This window comes from Uloborus diversus, chromosome 8 (genome assembly GCF_026930045.1).
Source record: "Uloborus diversus isolate 005 chromosome 8, Udiv.v.3.1, whole genome shotgun sequence".
NCBI classification, from domain to species: Eukaryota; Metazoa; Arthropoda; class Arachnida; order Araneae; family Uloboridae; genus Uloborus; species Uloborus diversus.
This window is the reverse complement of record NC_072738.1, coordinates 135,132,080-135,155,538: the sequence shown is the minus strand read 5'-3', so window position 1 is coordinate 135,155,538 and position 23,459 is coordinate 135,132,080. Positions and strand designations below refer to the sequence as shown.

General features: G+C 33.8%; 1 protein-coding gene across 1 annotated transcript in view; it reads left to right on the top strand.

Annotated features, from left to right (window-relative positions):
* The window catches only part of LOC129228615 (gamma-tubulin complex component 2-like), a 105,742-nt gene that overhangs the window by 66,735 nt on the left and 15,548 nt on the right, over positions 1-23,459 (top strand). The window contains exons 19-20 of the mRNA XM_054863296.1: positions 502-575; positions 1,394-1,491. Coding sequence (XP_054719271.1) covers positions 502-575; positions 1,394-1,491 — 172 coding nt within the window. The remainder of the gene's footprint in view (positions 1-501; positions 576-1,393; positions 1,492-23,459) is intronic.

Here is a 23,459-nt window from a genome sequence, read left to right as displayed (position 1 = left end):
GATTTTTTCCCCAATTTAAAGTATGCTTAAAAAAAATAGTTGGTTTATAAAACTTCTTGTTTATAATTTTTCTTGTAGATGTAGTTTTAACTTTTTATTAATGTTTGCACTTAATGATATTTTACAATTATATTTTTGTTTATTGCAATCAAATGCTGCAAAAAATGGAAAGCAAACATGCTGTTTTTTTATTGTTTCTTACATGTTACTAATTTCAACATCAGGGGGTTCGCGAACTTTTTTGCCTGTTCCAAGGGGTTCGCAAAGAGAAAAAGGTTGGGAACCGCTGATATAGAACAAAAAATTTTCTGTCAATATTTATCATCTAACATTTCTATCACATTTTTTTTTATTATTATTATTTTTTTTTATTTTAATGCTATGGTCATTCTTTTGTCGTATTTGTAGTGTTTGTCTATTATTGATGTACTCTTTTAAAAAAAGTTTTTATTTATATTTTTTTATTTTTTTTTTCTTATTTTTTTTTTATTATTTTTTTAGAGTGGAATTACTACCACATGATCTACTAACTCAGATGTTCAAAATATTACAGATACCACCAGACAAGGAAAATGGTAAATTAAATGTTTTGTATATGTGTAATGGAAAATAAAAAAAATTTGCAGCAAAATACAAAATGAAATTAATCAACCAGAAAACAAATTGTTGTAGCAGTTCACTTTAATTGCAATTCACAATGTTTGAAAAAGTTGCTGTGATGGACAACTAATAAAGAGCCAAATTTCACAGGAAAGATTTAGTAAGCTTCAATTGAACTGTGAATCATAATACGTTCTTCTTTTAACACAGGTTTTCTGTAATTTGGCCCTATGTATAAAAAGAATAATAAGATGTAAAATATCATTTAATGTTTGGAAAAAATCAATGATAAATTTATATTGAATAATTTTCTGATTCATTTTTGTAAATAGTTTGCAAGGAAAATTAATTTTCTAAAAATTAATTAAAATAATTAATCAGAAGTTTGACGAACTTTAAATCATAAGATTATGTGTATATTAAAAAACAATGAAGCACCTTTAATGCATTCTTGAAGAGACTGTATGAAAAAAAAATGTATAATAGATATAGGTTAATGTGTATTAGACTCAGCAGGGACCAATTTAAAAAGCGTATAATTGATAAAACCTGTAAAAGAGAGAGAAATGTATAAACGGTACTTCACTGTATATATATTTTTTTATGAGGATAATGCTTTGTGAATTTCTAAAATTTTACTTTTCAATGTTATAATATTGCAATGTTAGAGCATTATTGAGTATATTATCTAGAGAATATTGTTTTGTGTTTAAGGTTTCATATATTTATCATCTATTAGTTTTGTTTCTATATTGAACAAAGAAATCAACACCTTGCATTTCATGTTTTTTAGATCATGACATGTCTGAAAATATGGTTTTATCCGGGTTGCAGGCTTTTGCTTTTGCTTATGAAGTTAAATGGCCTCTGTCTTTAGTTATAAATGGAAAGGTAATATAAGTTTTTCCCCTGAGTATGAAAGTGCTTATATATCTCAAATTTTCTTCAATTTGCTTCATATGTTTTCATTAAATTGCTAGAACATTTTTCCACATTTCAATACATAAGAACTAGTTGCAAATATTCTTTTTTGCTTGAGAGCTTTCCATTTCAGATCAGTCAGGGCCTGTCATATGACCATCACCGATTTTTTATTTTTTTTTTGTAAAAATTACAATCGTTGCAACTAGAGACGTACCGAGTACTCGGTAACTACTCGGTACTCGGCCAATTTGCCGAGTACTCGGTACTCGGCCAAATTCTGATCAGATACTCGGCCAATACCAAGTAGTTGCAAAAAATTGAATATTGTCCAAGACAGATAATAAAATTTATAAAAAAAAGAGCAAGCATTATATTCTGCAATCATTTACAATTAAAATTTATAAGTCAAATTTAAATTTTGAGAATAATGAAGTTTGTAATGCTTCAATGGAATAAATCTTTATTTTAATGTCCCCAAAGTTAATAAAACTTGTTTATTAAAAATTATGCAAAAAATGTAAGTATAGACAATATGGAATTTTTATATTAAAAACGGTCTTTTGCTACAAACAAAAATTAGTTATAAAAAAGATAAAAATATCTTTGCTTAAAAAATTAAAGGAAACAAAACAACGTTAAAAGCACAGTGCATGAACACTGCAGACACGTGTTTTGGCGTTATAAGGAATTCCTTTTTCAATGCACAAAATGGGAGCTCGTGGATTTAAAGGCATCCGACAAAAGTCGGATTTTTTTGTCAAATGTCTTTACATTCTTTAGCGCACATTTGTTTTATTTGCTTTAAAAAATTATTTACATTTGGCGGACTAGAACTATAATAGGATTGGTATAATTTGTTTTAATTCCAACTTGATTAATCATACCTTTTATCTAGAGACGTACCGAGTACTCGGTAACTACTCGGTACTCGGCCTACTCGGCCAATTTGCCGAGTACTCGGTACTCGGCCAATACCGAGTAGTTGCAAAAAAATTGAATATTGTCCAAGAGAGATACTAAAATTTATTTTTTTTTAAAAAAGAGCAAGCATTATATTCTGCAATCATTTACAATTAAAATTTATAAGTCAAATTTTAATTTTGAGAATAATGAAGTTTATAATGCTTCAATGGAATAAATCTTTATTTTAATGTCCCCAAAGTTAATAAAACTTGTTTATTAAAAATTATGCAAAAAAGGTAAGTATAGAAAATATGGAATTTTTATTTTAAAAATGGATTTTTGCTACAAACAAAAATTAGTTATAAAAAATATAAAAATACCTTTGCTTAAAAAATTAAAGGAAACAAAACAACGTTAAAAGCACAGTGCAGGAACACTGCAGACACGTGTTTTGGCGTTACAAAGAATTCCTTTTTCAATGCACAAAATGGGAGCTTGTGAATTTAAAGGCATCCGACAAAAGTCGGATTTTTTTGTCAAATGTCTTTACATTCTTTAGCTCACATGTTATGCACTGAAAAAGACGTTCCTTGTAACGGGGGAGGGGGGGACAGAAACACGTGTCTGCAGTGTTCCTGCACATTTGTTTTATCTGCTTTTAAAAAATATTTATGTTTGGCGGACTAGAATTATAATTGATTGGTATACAGTGAAACCCCTCCTAATGGACCATCCTCTTATGCGGACAATTTTTAATTCCCCAGTTCCAATGCAAATAACATTATTAAACCCCTGTCCTGGGGACACTTCTCTATTGTGGACAAAAAAAATTGTCCTGTTAGTGTCCGCATTAGAGGGATTTTACTGTAATTTGTTTTAATTCCAACTTGATTAATCATACCTTTTATTTATTTTTAATTTTAAGAATAATTTTTTGGTAAAATTTTTGACACAAACAAAATTGTTTATATAATGCGTAATTAAATTTCAGCAGGAATTTAGTTTCAAAAACTATTATTTGGACAAGGAGGTCTATACTACTATTCCAATAAGTTCAAAATTCATCATATGTGTGTCGGTGGTTCTTCTTAAAACATAATTGGTACTTGGTAACTCGACCGAGTCGTGAAAGGCCGAGTACTCGGTAACTCGGTACTCGGCCGAGTACTCGGTTCTCGGCTACTCGGCCAAAGTGCTACTCGGTACGTCTCTAGTTGCAACTGAGGGATGTATGAAATATCCCAAAAGGATTTTGCAAAAAAAAATTTTTTTCTTCAGTTACAACCTACTAAAATTCCGCACAAATCGGCCATTTTGGAAAAAAACAGCAAAACACTTGATTTGAAATGGACACTATTACGAAATTATTTAACCTATTTAAATAATACTTTTTTCTAAAAAGAAATAAGAACCCATACATCATCTAGACATCGTTTTTGAAAATTTAGTTAGGTTTTTTGATAATAAAGAAAAAAAATTATTTTTGTGGCAAAAAAACTGCATTTTTACCAATTTTGATTTTTTTTTTTTCTCCATGAAAAAAAAGGTTTTTTTACTAAACAAAGATGGCAGTCTAAAGCCATTACATGATAGTTTCATAGCATATTTTATTATAATTCTTAGATGCATACAGCCTTGGAAATAAAATTTGAAATTTTGAAAATTTTCAAAAACTAACAATTTTTGAAGTGAGATTACTCAGGAAACCCATTTTTTTTTTTAAATCTAAAAATTGGCTCATTTGAACCACTTTTAATGCTTAACAAGTGGATATACACCGCATCCCGTATTTTTTCTCAGAAAATGTTTTATGATTTTTTGAAAGTGACCTAATCGACCATGGCATGCATGTAAAATGAATGTGTCTAATAATTTCCGTCTCTGAAACTCTGATTATATTATTGCCTAATAGCTACAATAATGTTGTACTTTATCAGCAACAGCTAATCTTTCTTTTTTCTTGTTTCAATATTAGTTTATTTTGTCTCCAAAGCTACGCATTCATTTGCCGTTACACATGCCGCAACGAATAAAAAAATTTTTTCTTTCAATTACAACATGCAACTCAACTACATGACAGTGGAAACCATCCAAGCTCAAAGGAAAGAGCAGGGCAATGCATTTAAAACGATTGATTTTAATTACGTGTTTTGGTTGTCATTGGTGACTGATGTCCCAGAATTTTTAAACCCTACCTCGTATGATTACTTTTATACATAAGTATAGGTATACTAAATTCAAAACGTAATGCTCACCTATAGTTTGAGAATTTAAAAATCCCACCTGCTTTATGAGAGACAAAAGTTCTAACAAAAGTGAAAGAGCCTTATAGTCTTCAGAACTTATTTTACTGCAGGGCTGCCACTGCGGACTAAAAAAGCGACTATTGCGACTATTTTGAAGAGTTGCAGATTATGACGATTATTTTAGCCTAAAATAAGACAAAAACAACTATTTTGTAAAAAATACATAGAATGTAAAAAAAATATGGAAATGTTTAAAAAAAAATGTAACTTCAAATATCATCGACCGAACTTTTAACTTGTTCTGGTCTGCCAAAATTCGGGAAAAGTTGCTGAAAAGTTTCTTTGTTTACCACTAAAAAAAACTATAACAGCCCCCCCCCCCCCATCTTTTTTTTTCTTCTCCCCTAGACACCTGATGCATATTTTTTGCCAACAAGAACAACAATAATAGCCTCATGAAGAGAAATATTGCAATTACAACTTTGGACCTTGTACTTCCTGGTACGGAAGGAAGTAATTTAGATTACACTAACAAATGCTGATTCAATAAGAAAGCAAAGTTTAAGGGGACCAAATGCGACATTTTTTTATTTATTTTAGTTACTGAGGACATTTTTACCTGCCATTTTTCTCTGCAGCTGCAATATTTGGACAATGTTATTCAATGAACATAGAGTATTCAGCCTTTTTTATTATTATTATTTTCATTTTTCCATAAAGGTAATTGAGACTTAAATGTGTAAATGTAAATAAAAAGCTTTATCTGCAAAAGTGAAATAGAATTTAAGATCAGTATTAAGCATTTTTCTTTTGTGATTTAAAAGCCTCATGTACCATATACACACTTCAGTGTGTCTTCAACACTTACTTATGTAATATTTAACTTGTTTCACATTTGTAAGTACATTTAAACCCTATTAATAATGAAAAGTTTCAGAGGGTGACTTGTTAAATTTTTTCAACCACATGCTTACTTATAGCCATTACTATTATATGGGTCTGGGTGCTAATGTTTGCCTTGTGTTATTGCCTTGTGTACTGCAGTTTTTTCGCCGCAAAAATAATTTTTTTTCTTTCTCAAAAAACCTCACTAAATTTTCAAAAACGGTGTCTAGATGATATATAGGTTCTTATTTATTTTTAGAAAAAAGAATTATTCAAATACACTGGTGTGCAAAAATTAAGGACGAAGTCGAAAAATTAGCATATCAGCTGAACGAAGAGGCAGAGCGCGGACAGAAAGAGCAATCAGGAGATTAAGTAAGGTGATGTACAGTAGCACATGCGCAGATATGCAGGCAGATGTAATGGGGGAGTGTCTGAGTAGTATAAAGCATGTTGTCGGTGTAAGATCAGTATTTCTGGCAAAGAGATTGCACGCCGTATAGCAGTTAAAATCACACCGAGTTGCTGCCTCAGCGAGAAATGGCGAATAATCAATCTGTTAGAAGACATCTGGATGCTTTTACCCGAGGTCGAATCATTGGGAAGTTGGAGGAAGGCCGCAGTGTGACAAGTGTGGCTGCAGAGTTCGGAATTGCTCACAGCATCGTTTCACGACTTTGGAGACAATTTCAAACTACAGGAACAGCTATCCGGGGGTTCAGTAGTGATCATCCACGAGGAACCACACCCTCAGATGACCGGTATATTGTCTTACAGGCCAGAAGAAACAGGCGGCAGGCAGCGGGAGAAATCGCTAGACACAACACAGGCGACTGGACGACCGATATCGCGTTTTACCGTGGCCAGAAGACTGCACGGTGGTGGTCTGTTTGCACGACGCCCTATACGGTGTGTACCTCTAATGCCTGCCCATCAGAGAAAGCGTTCTCTGTGGTGCCACCAGAATTGGAGAGACAATGAATGGGGACAAGTACTCTTTACAGATGAGAGCAGATTCAGTCTGAGTAGCGATTCTCATCGCATACTCATCTGGAGAGAGCGGGGAAGCCGCAATCATCCCTCGAACATCATTGAAATTGACAGGTATGGAGGTCGCGGTGTTCTCGTTTGTGGAGGCATCATGCTTGGTAGTCGTACAGACCTTCACATCTTCTACGCAGGTTCAGTCAACGGGACCCGTTGTTGTAACGAGATTCTTCTTCCATATGTGGGTCTTTTTAGAGGCGCTATGGGTCCACAGTTCCTTTTCATGGACGACAATGCACCATGTCATTGCACAGTAGCTGCCGAACAGCTCTTAGAGAGTGAGGATATTGAACGTATGGATTGGCAGGCACGATCTACGCATCTCAATCCCATCGAGCATGTATGGGATTTTCTAGGCAGACGCTTGGCAGCTCGTACCTTACCACCAGTAACGAATCTAGAGCTTCGATTGGCGCTGCAAGACGAATGGGCAGCAATGCCTCAACAACTCATTGGCACCCTTATTCTCAGCATGGGCAGACGCTGTGAAACCTGCCTAGCAGTCGGGGGAGATCATATCCCCTACTAAAGACCGGATGTTTCTTGCTGGACACCCATCGCAGGGATGTTTCGGCCTTCAGTCGCATTGCGCTCCATGCTACTTTTTCAATAAAGCTTCTTTTTATCCAGGGGTGCCCATCCCCCCCCAAGCTCAATGGCGCAAATCCCCCCCCCCCCCAAAAAAAAAATTCTTGCATTCGAATCGTGTTAAACATAACAGTTTTTAGTGTCTAATTTCCAGTCAAATTTACTCGGGGGGGGGGGGTAACGCTAACAAATACCATTTGAACTGAAATATTGTTGGATTGTTGACCCACCTTGCTTTCCCGATTTTTACAATATGGATCTTGAGTAAACAAGTTTTGGGTACCCCTGTTTTTTGCTACACCTTATTTGCATTTTTTTTTCAAGCGTATGGATACTTACGGATATATTGAATTCAACTTTCTGACTTGGGATGGAAGCATCACGAGATGTATACAATATGAACCTTGAAACGGAAATTTATTGTCACTTAAATAGGGGGTCCAAATTTTTTAAATTGTAGTTTTAAAACCACAGTTTTAGATAATCTCTGGTGATTTTGGGGGTATAAAAGGTTTGGTGGCCCTTCCCGGTAATTTTTCAATATTGAAACTTTAAAAGCACAATTGTGGTTAGTCTACCGTTGTGTTAAGGAGGGCTCTCCTTTATTTTCAAAATTGTAGTTCTAAAAATGCAGTTTTAGACTATCTGTGGTAATGTTAGAGAAAGAAGAGATCCTAGGGCTCGCCCCAGTAAAATATTTAAAATTAAAGTTTTAAAAACGCTTATCTATGGTTGGGGGACAAGCAATTTTCTGAAATTGAAGTTCTAAAATCGCAATTGTAGCCGACCTTTGTGACGTGAAGAAAAAGAGTTTTGGAAACTCATCTAGAATTTTTCTCGACATTGAAGCCCTGAAAACCAAATTTAAGACGATTTTTCAATAATGTTGACGAGAGTGGGGGAGGGGGAGGAAGAGGGGCGCTCCACTTAAATTTTCGAACTTGGAGCTTTAAAAATGCAGTTTTGATTGATCTTGATAATGTTAGTGGAAAGTGAATTTCGATGCCATTCCCCCGGCAATTTTTTGAAATTGATACTCCAAAAATACAATTCCAGGCTTGTCTTTGATCGTGTTAAGGAAAGGGGGGCTTTCTCTTATGAATTTTTTAAAATTGCAGTACTAGAAACGCAGTTTTAGATGACTCTTGATGATAATGAGGGTGTTATTCTGGCCTTACTGTAGGATCACTCTCCTGGAAGTTTTCCAAAATTGAAGTCGCATAGCCAAAAAAGATGGATCGCACACACCGTGACAGATATTTTTCGGAAATTCTCAAAAATGGATTCAGCTATTCAGCGCACATCAAAAATCAGAACTCGAGAATTTTAACGAATCAAATATCCTTCTATACATATCAGAGATGGAAGAAAGTAAATGAGATTTACGAAAAACAATATAAACACCTTAAGAACAGACTGTTCCACTTCCATCAGCAAAAACCAACATCACTGAAAGTTTTAATAAAAATCATCTAATGATAAATTAAAACAATCAGTTTAAAAATGGTAGAGAAAATGGGAGTGAAGTGAAATGAAAAATTATTCATAAGCTTAAGCTAGTTAATGAAGAAAATACATTAATTGTCGATTGGAGGGATAAAAAATATGTTATTCGTAAACTTCATAGAAAGACCTCTAGAGCACACTGGTCAGAATTATTACAAAGAATAAAACATTTTTGACCTCTCTCCCTCTCATCACTGTCACACGTATTCATCATGCAGAATTGTGCTACTTCGAGAAAATTTTTAAAAAATTTAAAAGAAATCAAATCGTCTGATCCAGTTTTAAAACAGACACTAAGTCCATGCCGTCTGGGACGTTCCCTTCATTAAAAAAGAGACACGGTCTGTAAATTTTGGAAAGAGTAGCAGGGCCGTCGCCAGGTCACAAAACTGGGGGGAGGTTGTTTGTAAGCTTTTGGTGGCCCCTTAATTGTTTCAAACGCATGTTCCAATATGTAGAGAGAGAGAAAATTTGGCTTCTGGTTTAGCAGGGATAGTCATATTACTAGACCTTAGTACTAGCAATATAAATTTAATCGCAAGGATAATATTCAATCAGATTTAGGGGGGTGTCGGAGGCCTACCTTCTCGCATTATTTCGAAATTGAAGATATAAAAACGCAGGCTTAGACTACATTTTAAGTTTGGGAGGAAGGAGAGTGGATGTCCAGGATAGCCTCTTCCAATAATTTTCCCAAATTTAAGTTCCCAACACAATCATACGTTATATTTAATTATGTTCAGAAGCGGGGGTCCGGGGGACCTCCCCCAGAATTTCCGAGATTGGAATCTAAAAAACACAGTTTCAGACGGTGATGTTAAGGGAGAAAGAGACTCTGGAGCATCGTTCTATAATTTTTCCAAATGCAAACTTCAAGCACGCATTCCTAATTGTGAATTATTTCTGATTATGACACACACGTAAAGGGGGGTTCGTAGGCTCTCCCTCGGGAAAAATTTGAAAATTGTAGTTCGAAAAATGCAGTTTCAGACGATGTATGGTAATATTAAGGGCAAAGGCGACCCTCCCCGAAATTTTTTGAAATTTTGAAGGCTCAAAAACGTGATTGTAGAGTTTTTTTTTTTTTTTTTTGTAAAAATTTTGTGCACTACCAGTTACTTGAAATTACAGCTTCAAAAACGAAATTTAAGCCAACTTTCGATGAAAAGTGGGGGGGGGGAGTTTTGAAGGGGATCGCGACCAGAAGTGTTCCGTAATTGAAGCACTAAAACCGAGGTTTAAGACATTTTTCGATGATGTTGGCGAGAGAGAGGGGGAGGGTATTCTCTCGGAAAAAATACGATCTACAGAAACCGCAGTTTCAGAAGATTTTTGATGTTAACGGGTGGAGAGATTCAGAGTCTTCCTCTGGCAAATTTTCAAAATTAAAATTTAATTAACGCAGTCGTAGACGATTTTCAATACTGTAAGAGGAATAGAAGGTTTGGTCTCCTCCAAAAAATTTTCAGAATTGAAGCCTTAAAATTGAAATTTTTGAGGATCTACGGTAATATTTGGAGGACAACAGTTTCGGGACACCTCAGGGAGTTTTTTTAAATTAAAGTCCAAACGACGAAATTTATTCGACCTTGAATGATGATGAATGATTAATTGAGAGGGCGTTTCTCGGAGGTTACGTTGGGAGCACTCTCATGGTTTTTCGAAATTACTGTCCTAAATACTCAGGTGTAAGCCATCTTTAATGACTTTAGAGTAAGAGAAAAGGGGTGGGGTTTGAGATCGTTTTCCCGGGATTTTTTCAAAACCTAAATTCTAAAAACTCACTTCCAGGCCAGCTTTGGGGACGTAAAAGGAAGGATTTGGAGTTCTCCACTCTTCCTTTCAGTTTGGCTACGTTCCTCCTATCTTCATTGTAAATTTTAATTATTGATAAAAATATTGTGGCAATATTTTCTTCCAATTTTCATTTGCCAAACACGATTATTTACTTGGATTTTCTTTAGTAAAATTTTTAATTTCCCGGCCAAATATTTTTGTTTTCTTGCAATACACGGGTTTTTCAGGCCTTAGAAAAAAGGCTTTTAACATTTTGAACGGATGTAGTAATTTTCTGTGATACTTAGGTCTCTATTCCTCTTCATGTTATTGAAAATATGCCACCTGCATCTCTTGATCAAGTTTTGATTTACTTACGATTTTTCCATTCAAACATTTAGAACTTTTGGTGTGAGTGTTCATTACAATACTTCGAATCTCTTTTTGTATTTAAGTGTTTTTTTCTTTTCTCTCTCTCTCTCTCTCTCTCTCTCTGTGTGTGTCTATTTCAAATTTATTTCGACGACCCATACATTTTTCTCCACTGCAATGATTTTCAGGAAAATATTTGTCCTTAAAAAAAAATAATAATAATAAAAACATATGGGAATGTTTCACGACCACTACCCTAAGGGCTGTCCTAATGAAGCTGTCCTATTTATTTTTGTATTTTATTTTTTTAAACTGAAGAACCATGAAGCATAATTTTTTATGACCAGGGCCGCCGAGAGACAAGGCGTGCACCATGTTGGTTTTGTAGACGGTCCTCCCTCCCATTATGCTAATTTTATTCTATGCACAATACTTTAATTTAAGCCGAGCCCATAGTTTCCAACTAGGCAGACATACTCACTCTGCGGCCTAGTGTACTGTACTGAATACTTTTTTTTTTTGAATGTTTGAAGCGTACATTTCCGCGGGCCTTACTTAGATACTCTTAGCAAAAAGATATCATGGGTGCTACTAAATTGTATTTTAAGACTACGTTTTCAATTCAAATTTTACAGAAAAAAATTTTTGTCACTATTATTTCAATTGTTCATTTATAATTACTATTTTATTTCTTTTAAAACAACGAAGAGTTTCAATTTTTCTTCGTTACTTGCATCTCTAAAATGAAATTGGTGACCCCACTTCTGAAAAACATCCCCCCCTTCGCGATGTCTCTGAAGAGTACGAGGAAAAAGTATCATTAATGCATATATATCTTGTTGAATGAGTTTAAATATTTTTACTTCGTGCAATTCAAAAATTTCATATTCCACAAAAAAAAAAAATCCCCCCCAAAATTTTTGATGGCGCAACTTGCGCCATAATCCCCCCCTGTGGGCACCCCTGTTTTTATCCCTCTTATTTCTCTTTTAATAAGTGTTGCTTACATTACACATGTCCTTACGTGTTGGGGATCTTACGGTATTAAATGTGTTGATTTGGAAAGCTTTTGTACAAAGTTATATTGAAAAAACCGTCTCGTCCTTAATTTTTGCATACCAGTGTAGGTTAAATACTTTTGAAATAGTGTCCATTTCAACTCGAGTTTTTTTCCAAAATGGTCGATTTTGTGCAGAATTTTAGTAGGCTGTCCTTTGGGGCAAAATCCTTTTGGGATATTTCATATGTCCCTTATTGTAACTACTGTATTTTTTTTTTTTTTTTCAAAAAAATCGGTGATGGTCATATGACACACCTGCCTGATTTGAAATGGAATGACTCTTGAATATTTTTTCCTAACTTAATGTTTGTGTAGTACTTTTTCTGTCCTTTGTTTTATCATTTGTGTTCGAAATAAATGTTGTTTATAGGCACAGTCATTCAAGCAGTTTTGGATTGACATTTTCTTCTATAATTGAAAAAAAAAAACTAAACAAAAGTTAAAAAATAAACGAAAGCTTTAAAAAATCCTACTGCACACTTTTTTTCTTTTTTTTTGCATGAGTGATCAGTATTAAGGTAATATTTATTCTCAAAACCATGGCCACAGAAAAATTTGAGTGTTTGCGAACCTTTCTTGAAATTTTGATGAACTAAATTGGACACTTCTAAAAATTTAGATTCACCAAAACAATTGGCAATTTCAAAATCAAACATTTATTGGTCCATTACTGTAATTTTGAAATTATGCAAAATTATTTAATCATTTTTTTTATAACTCACGAAAGTAGAACCCTTTAAAAAATCCTGGTCAGACCCTTAACTTTTTTTTTTGTGTGAAAGGCTTCTTTTTTACTTTTCATCTATCTATTTTTTGTTCTTTTACTTTGTTTCATTTTGTTTATTTACATATTTTTGCAATATTAGTGTAACCATCAGCTTTGTTAATTGTATGTTTCAAAAAAATAATAATAAGTGTTGAAAAACCATCACCTTGTGAGTTTCTGAGTAGTGTTATTTGAGCCCTTATATTATGTATTAAATCTGGCCTGAAGTCAAGTTAGAAGGTATACCTTATTGTGTCGATATACGTTTGCTGCAGATGTATAAATAACTTGTATACTTTGTATTCTTGAAGAACCTTCATAGAATTTCAAGACTTTCAAGTTTTTTTTTTTTTTGCTTATGCTGGTTTAAAACTATGCACAAGGAATCAATTAGCAGTTGCAAGGAAAGAAAGATATTTTGAATGTTAATAAATATGTAGATTATTAATGTTTAGGTATTTAAACTATTTTTACATAAATGCACCTAACAGTCAAAAAGAATGAGGCAGATATTCAATTAGGGAGAAATGAGGATGTGAAATCAAAGCAAAGATGTAGGAGGAAATGGCATATCTGCAATACCTGGGTATCATAAGTAATCCACTCATAAATGAAAAATTTACTTTAAAATATATTTGCAGTTGTGAAAACATGTTTTTACACTTAATTATTAAAGTAAACTTGATAAAAGCTCAAAATTTCAGGAATATTTGCAATGTTCTTGATTTAACAAAATTGACTGTTTCATGTGCTCTTCACAAATGTGAACATTTTACTTCCTATGTCTTACAAAGCTGAAGATATACAGTCAGACCTCAATATAAGGTCACCCCGCATACAAGGTCACTTTCCTAAAGTCCCGACTCATTGAATAGGGATTCTGTGTTATGGATTAATGGACATATGGTCAGGTCTCAAATACCGCCATCGCTTATAAGATCATTTTTGTCTGACTTTCTTTGAGTGATTTCAATGCCTCACTGATTCAGTTCCACGAATTTTCCCTAGTAGATCTTTTATCGACAAAATGTCATCTGCCCAACGAATGTAAGGAAAACCTTTCGACAAAACCCTTTATCCTCTCAAATTTTAGGAAAAAGACGTGTAGAGACACTTGAATGCTGTAGAGAGAAAACGAGTGGAGTGAGTAGGAGGGATCATTCCCCCTCCCCTTAACGCAGGTAAAAAGAGAGTTTTGTTTCCTCTGGCTACTTATTGTTGGTCCCTATTCATGCTTTGTGGATTGAGGGTGACAGCTTTTAGATAAGGGTCAAGGTCAATAGAGATGGCTTTTAGCAATGCATACAAATTTCGAAGGCAGGTCCCCCCATAGTGTCACGTGTCCATCGTAACCACATGTCCATTTTTAACCAGCAAATCACTGGAAATTATCTCATTCCAGCCGTTTTTTCACTTGTATTAATTTCTGAATTAGAATTTTAACAAATAATTTCCTAATTTCTAACTAATTGTGTTCATTTTAACTGACTCAACTTAATTTAAACATCATAATCCAGTGATGTAGTTTTAAAAACATTATATTTTAGATTTTTTTTTTTTTTTTTTTTTGATAAAAGTTTATGAACCGATTATAAGGTCACTCCGCTTATAAAGTCACATTCTCGAAGTCCCAAGGGGTGACCTCAGTGGTTGGAAAAACTACATTTTTTTTGTAGCGAACTACAACTACTTCGTTACAAATGTAGTTAACTACAACTACAACTACTTTTTTTTAAATGTAGCAACTACAAACTACTTTTGAAATGTAGTCGCTACTTCGCTACTTTCCAAAAAAATAAGTAAATAAAAAGCATACACAATAGGTTGTCCCTCAAAAAATGAAAGTCAATTTTTCAAGTCGCATACACTCTTGTATTTTTCCTCTTGTGTCAAAACAATCGTGAAAAAAAGTTTCATATGATTTGCACAACAGCAACCCGTGCCGACTTGCACATGAAAGTGTAAAACAGTACTTGTATGCGAGGCCAAATCGAAAAAAAAAGACTTTTTTTAGAAACTCGAAATTTTTGTTGATAAAACTTTGCCCCTGTATCCAACACCCCACATGAACCACAAGAAGATTTATTCAAATTAAAAAACATTTAGATATGCCATACTTGACCTAAAATTTATAATTATATTTAAAAAATTGATTTTTTTCAGTTATCTTTTAAAAAATTACATATAAATTTAAATAGAATATCAAGTTAAAAAATTACTGGCGAACACATTTACAGATCAACAACAAACGAATAATAAAAAAATAATATTTTTTAAATGAGAACTTTAACTCAACCTGGAAAAAATCCATATCTTTGAGTACTATGTGGGAGACTTAAAAAATGCAGGAAACAAAAATTTCTATTTAACGCTAATTACCTACTTTTCTACTTCACTGTTTATATTTTTCAGCTGATAATTTCGTAAAATCTTACATTTCTGAAAATATGTATCAAAAATTTATTTTTTTCAAGAAAATTATAAATGTTAGGCCTCGTGTGGGATATCTAAATAGTTTTTAATTTGAATAAATGTTTTTGTGGTGCATATGTGGCGCATATAGGAGCAGCGTTTTATCAACAGAAATTTTGAGTTTCTAAAAAAACATTTTATTTTAATTTGGCTTACGACCAAACGGCACGACCTTGAGGGTCACGGATTTTGACAAAATTCTAGCTATAGGTCCATTCCCACTAGATATGAGCGCAGGTAAAGCGGTTTGTCTGCATAGGCCCTAATTTCTCTGCAACGAGGGTCCAAAGTTGCTAGTTTGGCCCCAGAAATGCAATGGCGTTTTCATTGGAATTTCTTAATTTGTTACTATGTTCGATCTCCCAACATCTTTTTCATCTTTTGTAAATATATTGTGTATAAGGGAGGACACGTATTTATTTATGGCCATGATCTAAGTTAGTTTAAAAGTCGAAACAATCTTGTAATTTTGTTCCTTTGTGTGCCATGTGCAATAAATCAGAGTGTTTTCTCTTCTCCCATTTTTTGGCTTATCAATGTGGGATATCTTTGATAGCAGACAATAAATATCCAGTTAAAGTAAATGTTTTTATTAGCAAACGATAAATACTTGTTAATAGCAGATGATTAATATAAAATGAAAATAATTAGTTTTTCATTTGCAAACGGTAAATATCCTGTTACTATATTATTTCGGCATTCAAGTTATTGAAATTAAAAGTAAGAGCCAATTTGAATTTGAGAACTGCTTATTAAAAACTAGTATTCAACTTAATTAATTCAAATATAAGCATGCAAACGGCTCCTTCTGCAGTACAATAGCAGAAAAAGCGATAAAAATGGTAATTTTACAGGAAATACCATTGCAATTCTGGGTCCAAATTATCAACTTTGGACCCTCGTTGCAGCCGAACTAGGGCCTATGCAGTCAAACCGCTATACCTGGGCTCATATCTAATTGGAATAAAGCTATATCTAGAATTTTGTCCAAATCCGTGACCCTCAAGGTCGTGCCGTTTGGTAGTTAGCATTACACAAGCGCTGGTTCGCACTTTCAGATATAATCGGCACTTGTTGCTGTTGTTCAAATTAAATGATTTTTTTTTTTTTTTTTGACGAAAAAGGATAAAATGTAAGAGAGTGTGCGACTTGAAAATTCAACTTTCTATTTTGGGGGGGGGGGAGGGGGGTACACCTTAATACACACACACACCGTAAGAGGATTGAACAAAAAAAAATTGATAAATTAGCTCATCAGAAGACACTAAGAAAAATATCCGTTATCATACTCTCAAACACTCTAATGCTCGTAAGTATTGTAAGTCTTCCAGAACAGTCCAATTTCATCCTTTTCTATAACATTCTCAGTAGCTTCTTTTTATTTGGTGAATACTATAGAAAACTTGAGCCTCGCTAAAATATTTTTGTTTTTCAATCTTCGGTCTGTTCATACAAAATTCACAAAAATTTTCAACTCGCAAAATCACCAATATCTTCATTTTTGCGAAAATAAATGCATTTTTCAATATAAATATTGGTGAAATATGAAAATTACGACGGCAAACAAACTAATGGCGTCAAACAGATATAACGTATGATGTAAAAATGAAATGCCTGAGGTCAGCTCGTATTTTTATGAGTCTTGTTTCTAATTGCCTCCGCTGATGTACTTGTGTAAAATTTGTGCCAGTCAAATTCGTTTGAACCTTTTTTTTTTTGTTTGTTTAATTTATTTAAAAGTAGTTTCCAGAAATCGCTGCAAACTACTATTTTTTGTAGTTAACTACTCACTACACTACTTTTTTTTAAAAAGTAGTGCGCTACACTACAAACTACTCAAAAATGTAGCTACTACAGTAGCGTCGCTACTTGTAGCGCGCAACTTCCAACCACTGGGTGACCTTATATCGAGGTATGACTGTATATTTAACATAGTCTTATGAAATATCAGTTTCTGAAATGAGAAGATGCATTATTACTCATGCATTGATGCATCATTAATAATCAGGGTACAAAAATATCCGATATTTTGATACATATCAGATATTTTGATACATATCCGACGTTTTCAATCTGCACAAACTAAAGTTTTCAAAATAGTAAATGCATCCTAAAATCAATCTTTATTTTCTTAAATTATTACTAGCAGTACCCGCACAGCGATGCCCGTGCTAAAAATTTAATGGAGGTTTGTTGAATAAAAAAAAATTGACGTCCCAACCTCCTCTGATGTGAAATGATCATTTTTCTTTGTATAAAATGCATACTCACCTTTTCAAAAAAAAAAAGTTTCTTTGGAATTTAAAACTTTTCGTCAAATGATTAAATTAGATTTATATTTGCTTTAAAACTCTATTTAGCGAGTGAAGCGGTTTTTACTGCAATATAAAATATTTCGCCAAATAAACAAAAAAAGACATCAAATAATATCTTTCAAATGTAAAAATAATTCCATAACTCTATTGTTTATCGCCAAACTTGCCCAGCAACCACGCTATCATAATCTATCCGTCTAAGGAAAAAAAAAACCATGCTATGGACCATTCAAAAATCATTGTCAAAAAAAAAGAAAATGTCGTACATTTCGCTCTGATTAAAACAAATCAAAAGTTTCTTTTATTTCAAAACAAATCGCCAAAACAATGAATTTCATTAACGGTTGCCTTAACCGTTTAACCGCCGAATTATTGACGGATGATCAAATTTGAGTAATTTTTTGAAATTATGTCTATTTATGTCTAGTAAATACAGAAATAAAATAAAATTTCCAGATAAAAAATTTTTACTATGATTTTCAGTGTGTTCCATTTTTGGAACATTGGCGTTTTGCATGAAGTTTTTTTTTTCAGAGAATTTTTTTAAACTAAGAGGTTTTGAATGCGGTTTTTATCTTAGCATACTTTATTGCGGAAAAAATAATATTTTAAATTGCATTTGTGTACATATCAGAATTCAGAAAATCCAATACTGAAATATCTAATGCCCATCATATGAAAGGAAGCATTGCTGGTGAAGTCGTTTGTCGCAATGGAAACATTTCTTAGGCGTATTTTTTTGCACACCGCGCACCGTCCTTGGGATGCAGATACAATATAATGTCCGTCAGACATTCTTGACCGTTTATGTAAATGACAACGAGGCCCTGGAGGACTTTCCACTCGTACTTTTCTTCTTAGGATGTGAGTTGTTATTTCTCTTCGGAACTCTAAATGCTTCATCTTGACTTCGTGTAAATCACAATGAAGTAACCAACTAGACACAACTGAAATATTCAGCGCATTACTAAAAAGATTCCACAACCATTTTTTACTCCTCAAATGAGGTCTGTAGCTCCCTAAAAGTTTATCCAAGACTTCCACACCCCCCATTCCTTCATTGTATCTCTTGATAAGATGAGGTTGTGGCACATCTATCTTGCATTTCTGCGCATTTGAGTAACATTTTACAGATGCAAGTGGCTCATGTGTATAACAATTAGATGCTACTGTAACCACTGCATTATCTTTCCAGCTGCACATGTACACTGATCCATCAGATCGATAGTCAAAATTTCCGCGATCTTCTTTAGAAAGGGCTTTTTTGGATTTCCGTGGACAATGGCCAGTTCGGTTTTCACGAATTGTTCCTGTTGCTCGTACACTTTTTTTTTGATAGCTGAGAAATTAAGTCATATGATGTAAAAAAGTTATCAAAGTATACTTCATGCTTAGACGTGTCAGTCAAAACTGATAATAGATCATTTACAACTCTGGATCCTAAATGCACATCAGGGGATCCTTCTTTTTTGCCTGAATAAATCTCCATGGAATATGGGTATCCACTTGAAGAGCACAGCATCCAAATTTTGAAGCCGAATCTTATTGGTTTTCATCTAATAAACATTTTACATGAATGCCGACCGTAGTAGGGAACCATAGATTCATCTATGCTTAATTTTTCATGAAATACACCAAATTGTTGAGGGTTTTTACACAATTCTTCGTAAATAAGGAAAACTTTTCTTAGTTTGTCATTTTGTTTTAATTCATGGTTGTCCATCAAATGAAAGTTGTTTTTTATTTTTCGAAAACGATTTTGAGGCATAACTGTTAGTACAATTGGCACAGATGTATCTTCTGCACTGCTCCAATACATATCTTCAGAAGGAACAGAATGGTACCCACTCAATAGCAACAAACCAAAAAATTGTAGGATTTCATCTCTGTCAACATCTATTCTTCCTCAGTGATATTGCCTAGTTCATCAGGGGGTAATTGGCATATATCTACATCTGACAAATCCGAATCTGACAATGTCTCTAAATAAGCCACAGCTTGTTCTACAGTAAGAAATCTTGTAGACATTTTTTAACATTTATGAACAGTTGGTATACGTCAAACAGAATTTCGTTTCGCCCGAAAACAAAGCTAGCGAATTATTGAACTGCATTTAAAATATGAAGAATAAAACTCTCACTAATATTATTTTTTATTATTACGTGACAATGCAGCTGTCCGAGCAGGTGTGGATTCGGAGCCATATAGTCCGTCAAACAGAAGACTGTTATTATTTTCTTTGCTAACGAAACGTCATATCCTTTCAAAATATAAACTTACTTGGTTTTGCCAACATCTACATCAGAGTACATTCAAAATGAGAAAAAAAAAAAGAAACGTATATTACGAAAAATGAAATTTCCCCTTGGAAGTCGAACGATTTACTTCTTGGAAATTCCTAAAAGCGCCAATGTTCCAAAATTGGAACATGCTATTTTGAAGGGGTACACCTTTCGGAAATATCATTGTACATTTCTACAAGCATTTTAAAATCATACATTGAAGTATTTTTCACAACTATAATAAATATCATCACATTTTCTGAAAAAACCAATTTTTGATAAATTTTATGAGAAAAAGTTGCAAAAAGCTAAAAAAAACACTCATCTTTGAAAAATCGCAATAAATAATTGAAAACATATAAACAATCAAGCAGGAAATCAAAAAATACTTTGAAAAAAGACTAAACTGTGTTAAAAAAGACTTGTTTATTTTAACGTTATTTCTTGGGAAAATTTTCACTTAAATATGATGTTCCATTTTTGGAACATTGGCGGGTAAACGGTTTAAAACAATAATCCTAGACTGAACAGCTCAGGGCCTAACGCGCCAAGCGACCACACTACCGGAAGCCAGTCCTTTTGTGAGTGAAGCGGATGTTTTTTCTTTGGCAATAATAAATGTTTCGCCAAACAAACAAAAAGGTATATGATCAAATTAACAGTAGCTTTCACATCCTTATGTATTAAGAGCTGCTTTTCCCGGCTTTGCCCGGTCTACCTTGAGAATAAAAATTGTGTCGAGTGACATATATTCAACAATCAGGCTTAAATAAAAGGAAAAAAAACACCTTGCAAAATTACCCTTCCAAACATTGACGACAGATATTAAAATACTTTTTAGAAATTAAAATGCGAAAGATGGATTTTGAAAGCGTAACCATGGAAACATGAAATGAATTCAAAATGTATTCAAAAAGTAATCGTGGAAACGTGAAAATAAAATAGTTGACAACCTGAATCAAAATGACATATTTCGAAATTGATTTAAAAACGCTTGTAACTTTTTTTCCTTTGAAGATAGAAGCTAATTTTTTCGACCATAGGTCGGGAGAGATCTGGAGTAAAAAATCTCGCTTTTTCCAATGCTGTCAAAAAGAAAACTGTGGGACAATTCCTTCACTTTTTATTGATAGATTTATTGAAGAAAGTAGTGTCTAAATTTCAGCTAAGCCTAAAAAAGTTCGAGCTAAAAACGCAAATTATTCCCCGTCGTAATGAAGTTAGAGCATCGAAACAAATTGCTTAGAACGCGGAAAATTCTACCCTTTTCAACGATATATAATATTAATATGTGCAAGTAATTTTTCACCCCTTTAATAGCCAATAATAGGCAATTTACGTGAAATTTGCGCCTAAATTGGAATAAAAAAAAGAACTATTTATCGGATTTTTTTCGAATTATAGCCTATGTTACTCAGTGAGAAGGCACCTTTCATGCAGTGAAAGAATTTTTCAAATAGGTGCAGTAGTTCCGGAGATTACCACGAACATATAAACAGACAAAAATTCGTCCTCTCTCTTTATAATATTAGTAAAGTATCAGTATGTAGACTTAAAATTAAGGTTTCTAATACATCAAATACACTGCCAGCTCAGGCAATTCCAGCCGAGGACTGCAGTTTCGTGCTTATTAGCACTCATCAGCCTGGCATAGGAGGTGGAAAATATCTTAAGGAACCCAAGAGTGCCAAACAAACTGGTAGCTAATACAGTAGCCCTATGCCGGACTGATGAGTGCTAATAAGCACGAAACTGCAGTCCTCGGCTGGAATTGACTGAGCTGGCAGTGTATTTCATTTATTTCTGTCTTAGCCCATGCTATAGGGCGGTAACTTACTGAATATAAAGTTTCTAATATTTCATTTTACATTTTTATCAATTTTGATAGAGTTAATTTACCAATAGCTGTTTTACTCATTTTTCTTTTGTTAACTACTTTTACACAGTTTTATGATTTAAAAATAAAAAATGCATTAGTTGGTGCACAGCCATTAGACATTTTATTTTTTTCTGACCAACGTTTAATATTTAATTAGGCACTTTTAATATGAAATAAAAGAATATAAAATAAAAAGATGTTATAGTACTTTCTTATATTAATAATGAATTAATACATCACAAAAATATAGTACATAACTTTTTGGTTATTTTCAATAATAAATGAACAATATTGCTATGATTAATATAATTTTTATTTGAAAATACCGTAGTAAAAAAAATAAGTTTCCGAAATTTCAAAATATGATATTTTCAAAATAAATATTGGATATATATTGTGATACATATCATATATCAACTGATATAGATCAGCGAACCCTGTTAATAATAAACAGAAATGTAACTTCTTGAAGAATCTGCTACCAGTTCTCTTTTTGTTTTCCGTTGTTGCGTAGTAAGCTGAACAATTTTTCATGTATTCATTCAAAGGCACTGAAAAATCGGCACTTAAAAAAGTACTTGTACTGTTTCACATGACAAATTTTTCTAACTCCCACTAATAACGGTCATTCAGTCGTTTAAATTATTTTTACCCTCCTTTTCTTTTACAATTATTCTTGATTTTTTTTTTCATCTAGCTATTCTGACATTTCACAAAAGACACAAAATAGATGAGCATTTTATATTTTGCATTGGCATAAAATAAATATACAACCATTACCGTATTTTCGGGAATAAGCGCCGCATGGTAATATATTCTCAAAGAGAAAAAATTTTAATGTATGCGACACACCCGTTGTAAGCGCTGCACTTTCCATAAGCACCCAACATTTAAACAACTTAAAATCACAATCAGTAGTAAAGAAAGCTGGATTAAATGTAAATAAAAATATTTTATTGCTTCTCGTTAGTATTTTTAATTAACGATAATGAAATATTTTTTTTAATCTCCATTTTGCACTTTTTGCCTTTGGCACCCTTCGATTGGCCATCACTTTCGATGGTTAATTTATCTGATTTCCAATGGCAAATGCAACTCTCGTCAATGCCAAACTCTTTGGCAGCAAGGCGATTTCTAATTGCTTCTGCCTCTATTACCTTAAACTTAAAGGCTGCAGTATAACTTTTCAATCGCTTAGGAGCCATTTCAAAAGCAACTCTGAAAAAACTCCGTAAAAAAAGATATGCCAAGAACGCGCACAGGAACGACAGCGAAAAATGCAATGCGACGATGTGAGTGAATAATAAAGTTAAAGCTAGGAGACAAGTTTTCAATTAGGTTGCTTGACCGAGCAACCCACTTTTGTGTGGGGGGGGGGGGGGGGTAAATTCCCTTTACAAAACTAGAGATCCATCCCCCTCCCTTACTAGTATTTTTGCTGCCTCCTCTCCCTGACCCTTCGCTCCGACGCAATAAGGCTTGCTCGCCCGCGTGGATCAGCGTTTCTCTCCTCAAGTGAAACACGTGCAATCGCTGACTCACCTTCCCTTCCCCCCTCTTTGCTTTACTTGTCGCCCAAAGTCAAAGGATTTCCTGACCCCTTCGCTCCGACGTGATGACGTGATAAGACTTGCTCGCCCATGTGGATCAGCGTTTCTCTTCTCAGTGAAACACGTGCAATCGCTGACTCACCTTCCCTCCCCCCTTTTTGCTTTATTTGTCGCCCATGGTCAAAGGATTTCCTGACCCCTTCGCTCCGACGCGATAAGGCTTGCTCGTCCGCGTGGTTCAGCGTTTCTCTCCTCAGTGAAACATGTGCAATCGCTGACTCACCTTCC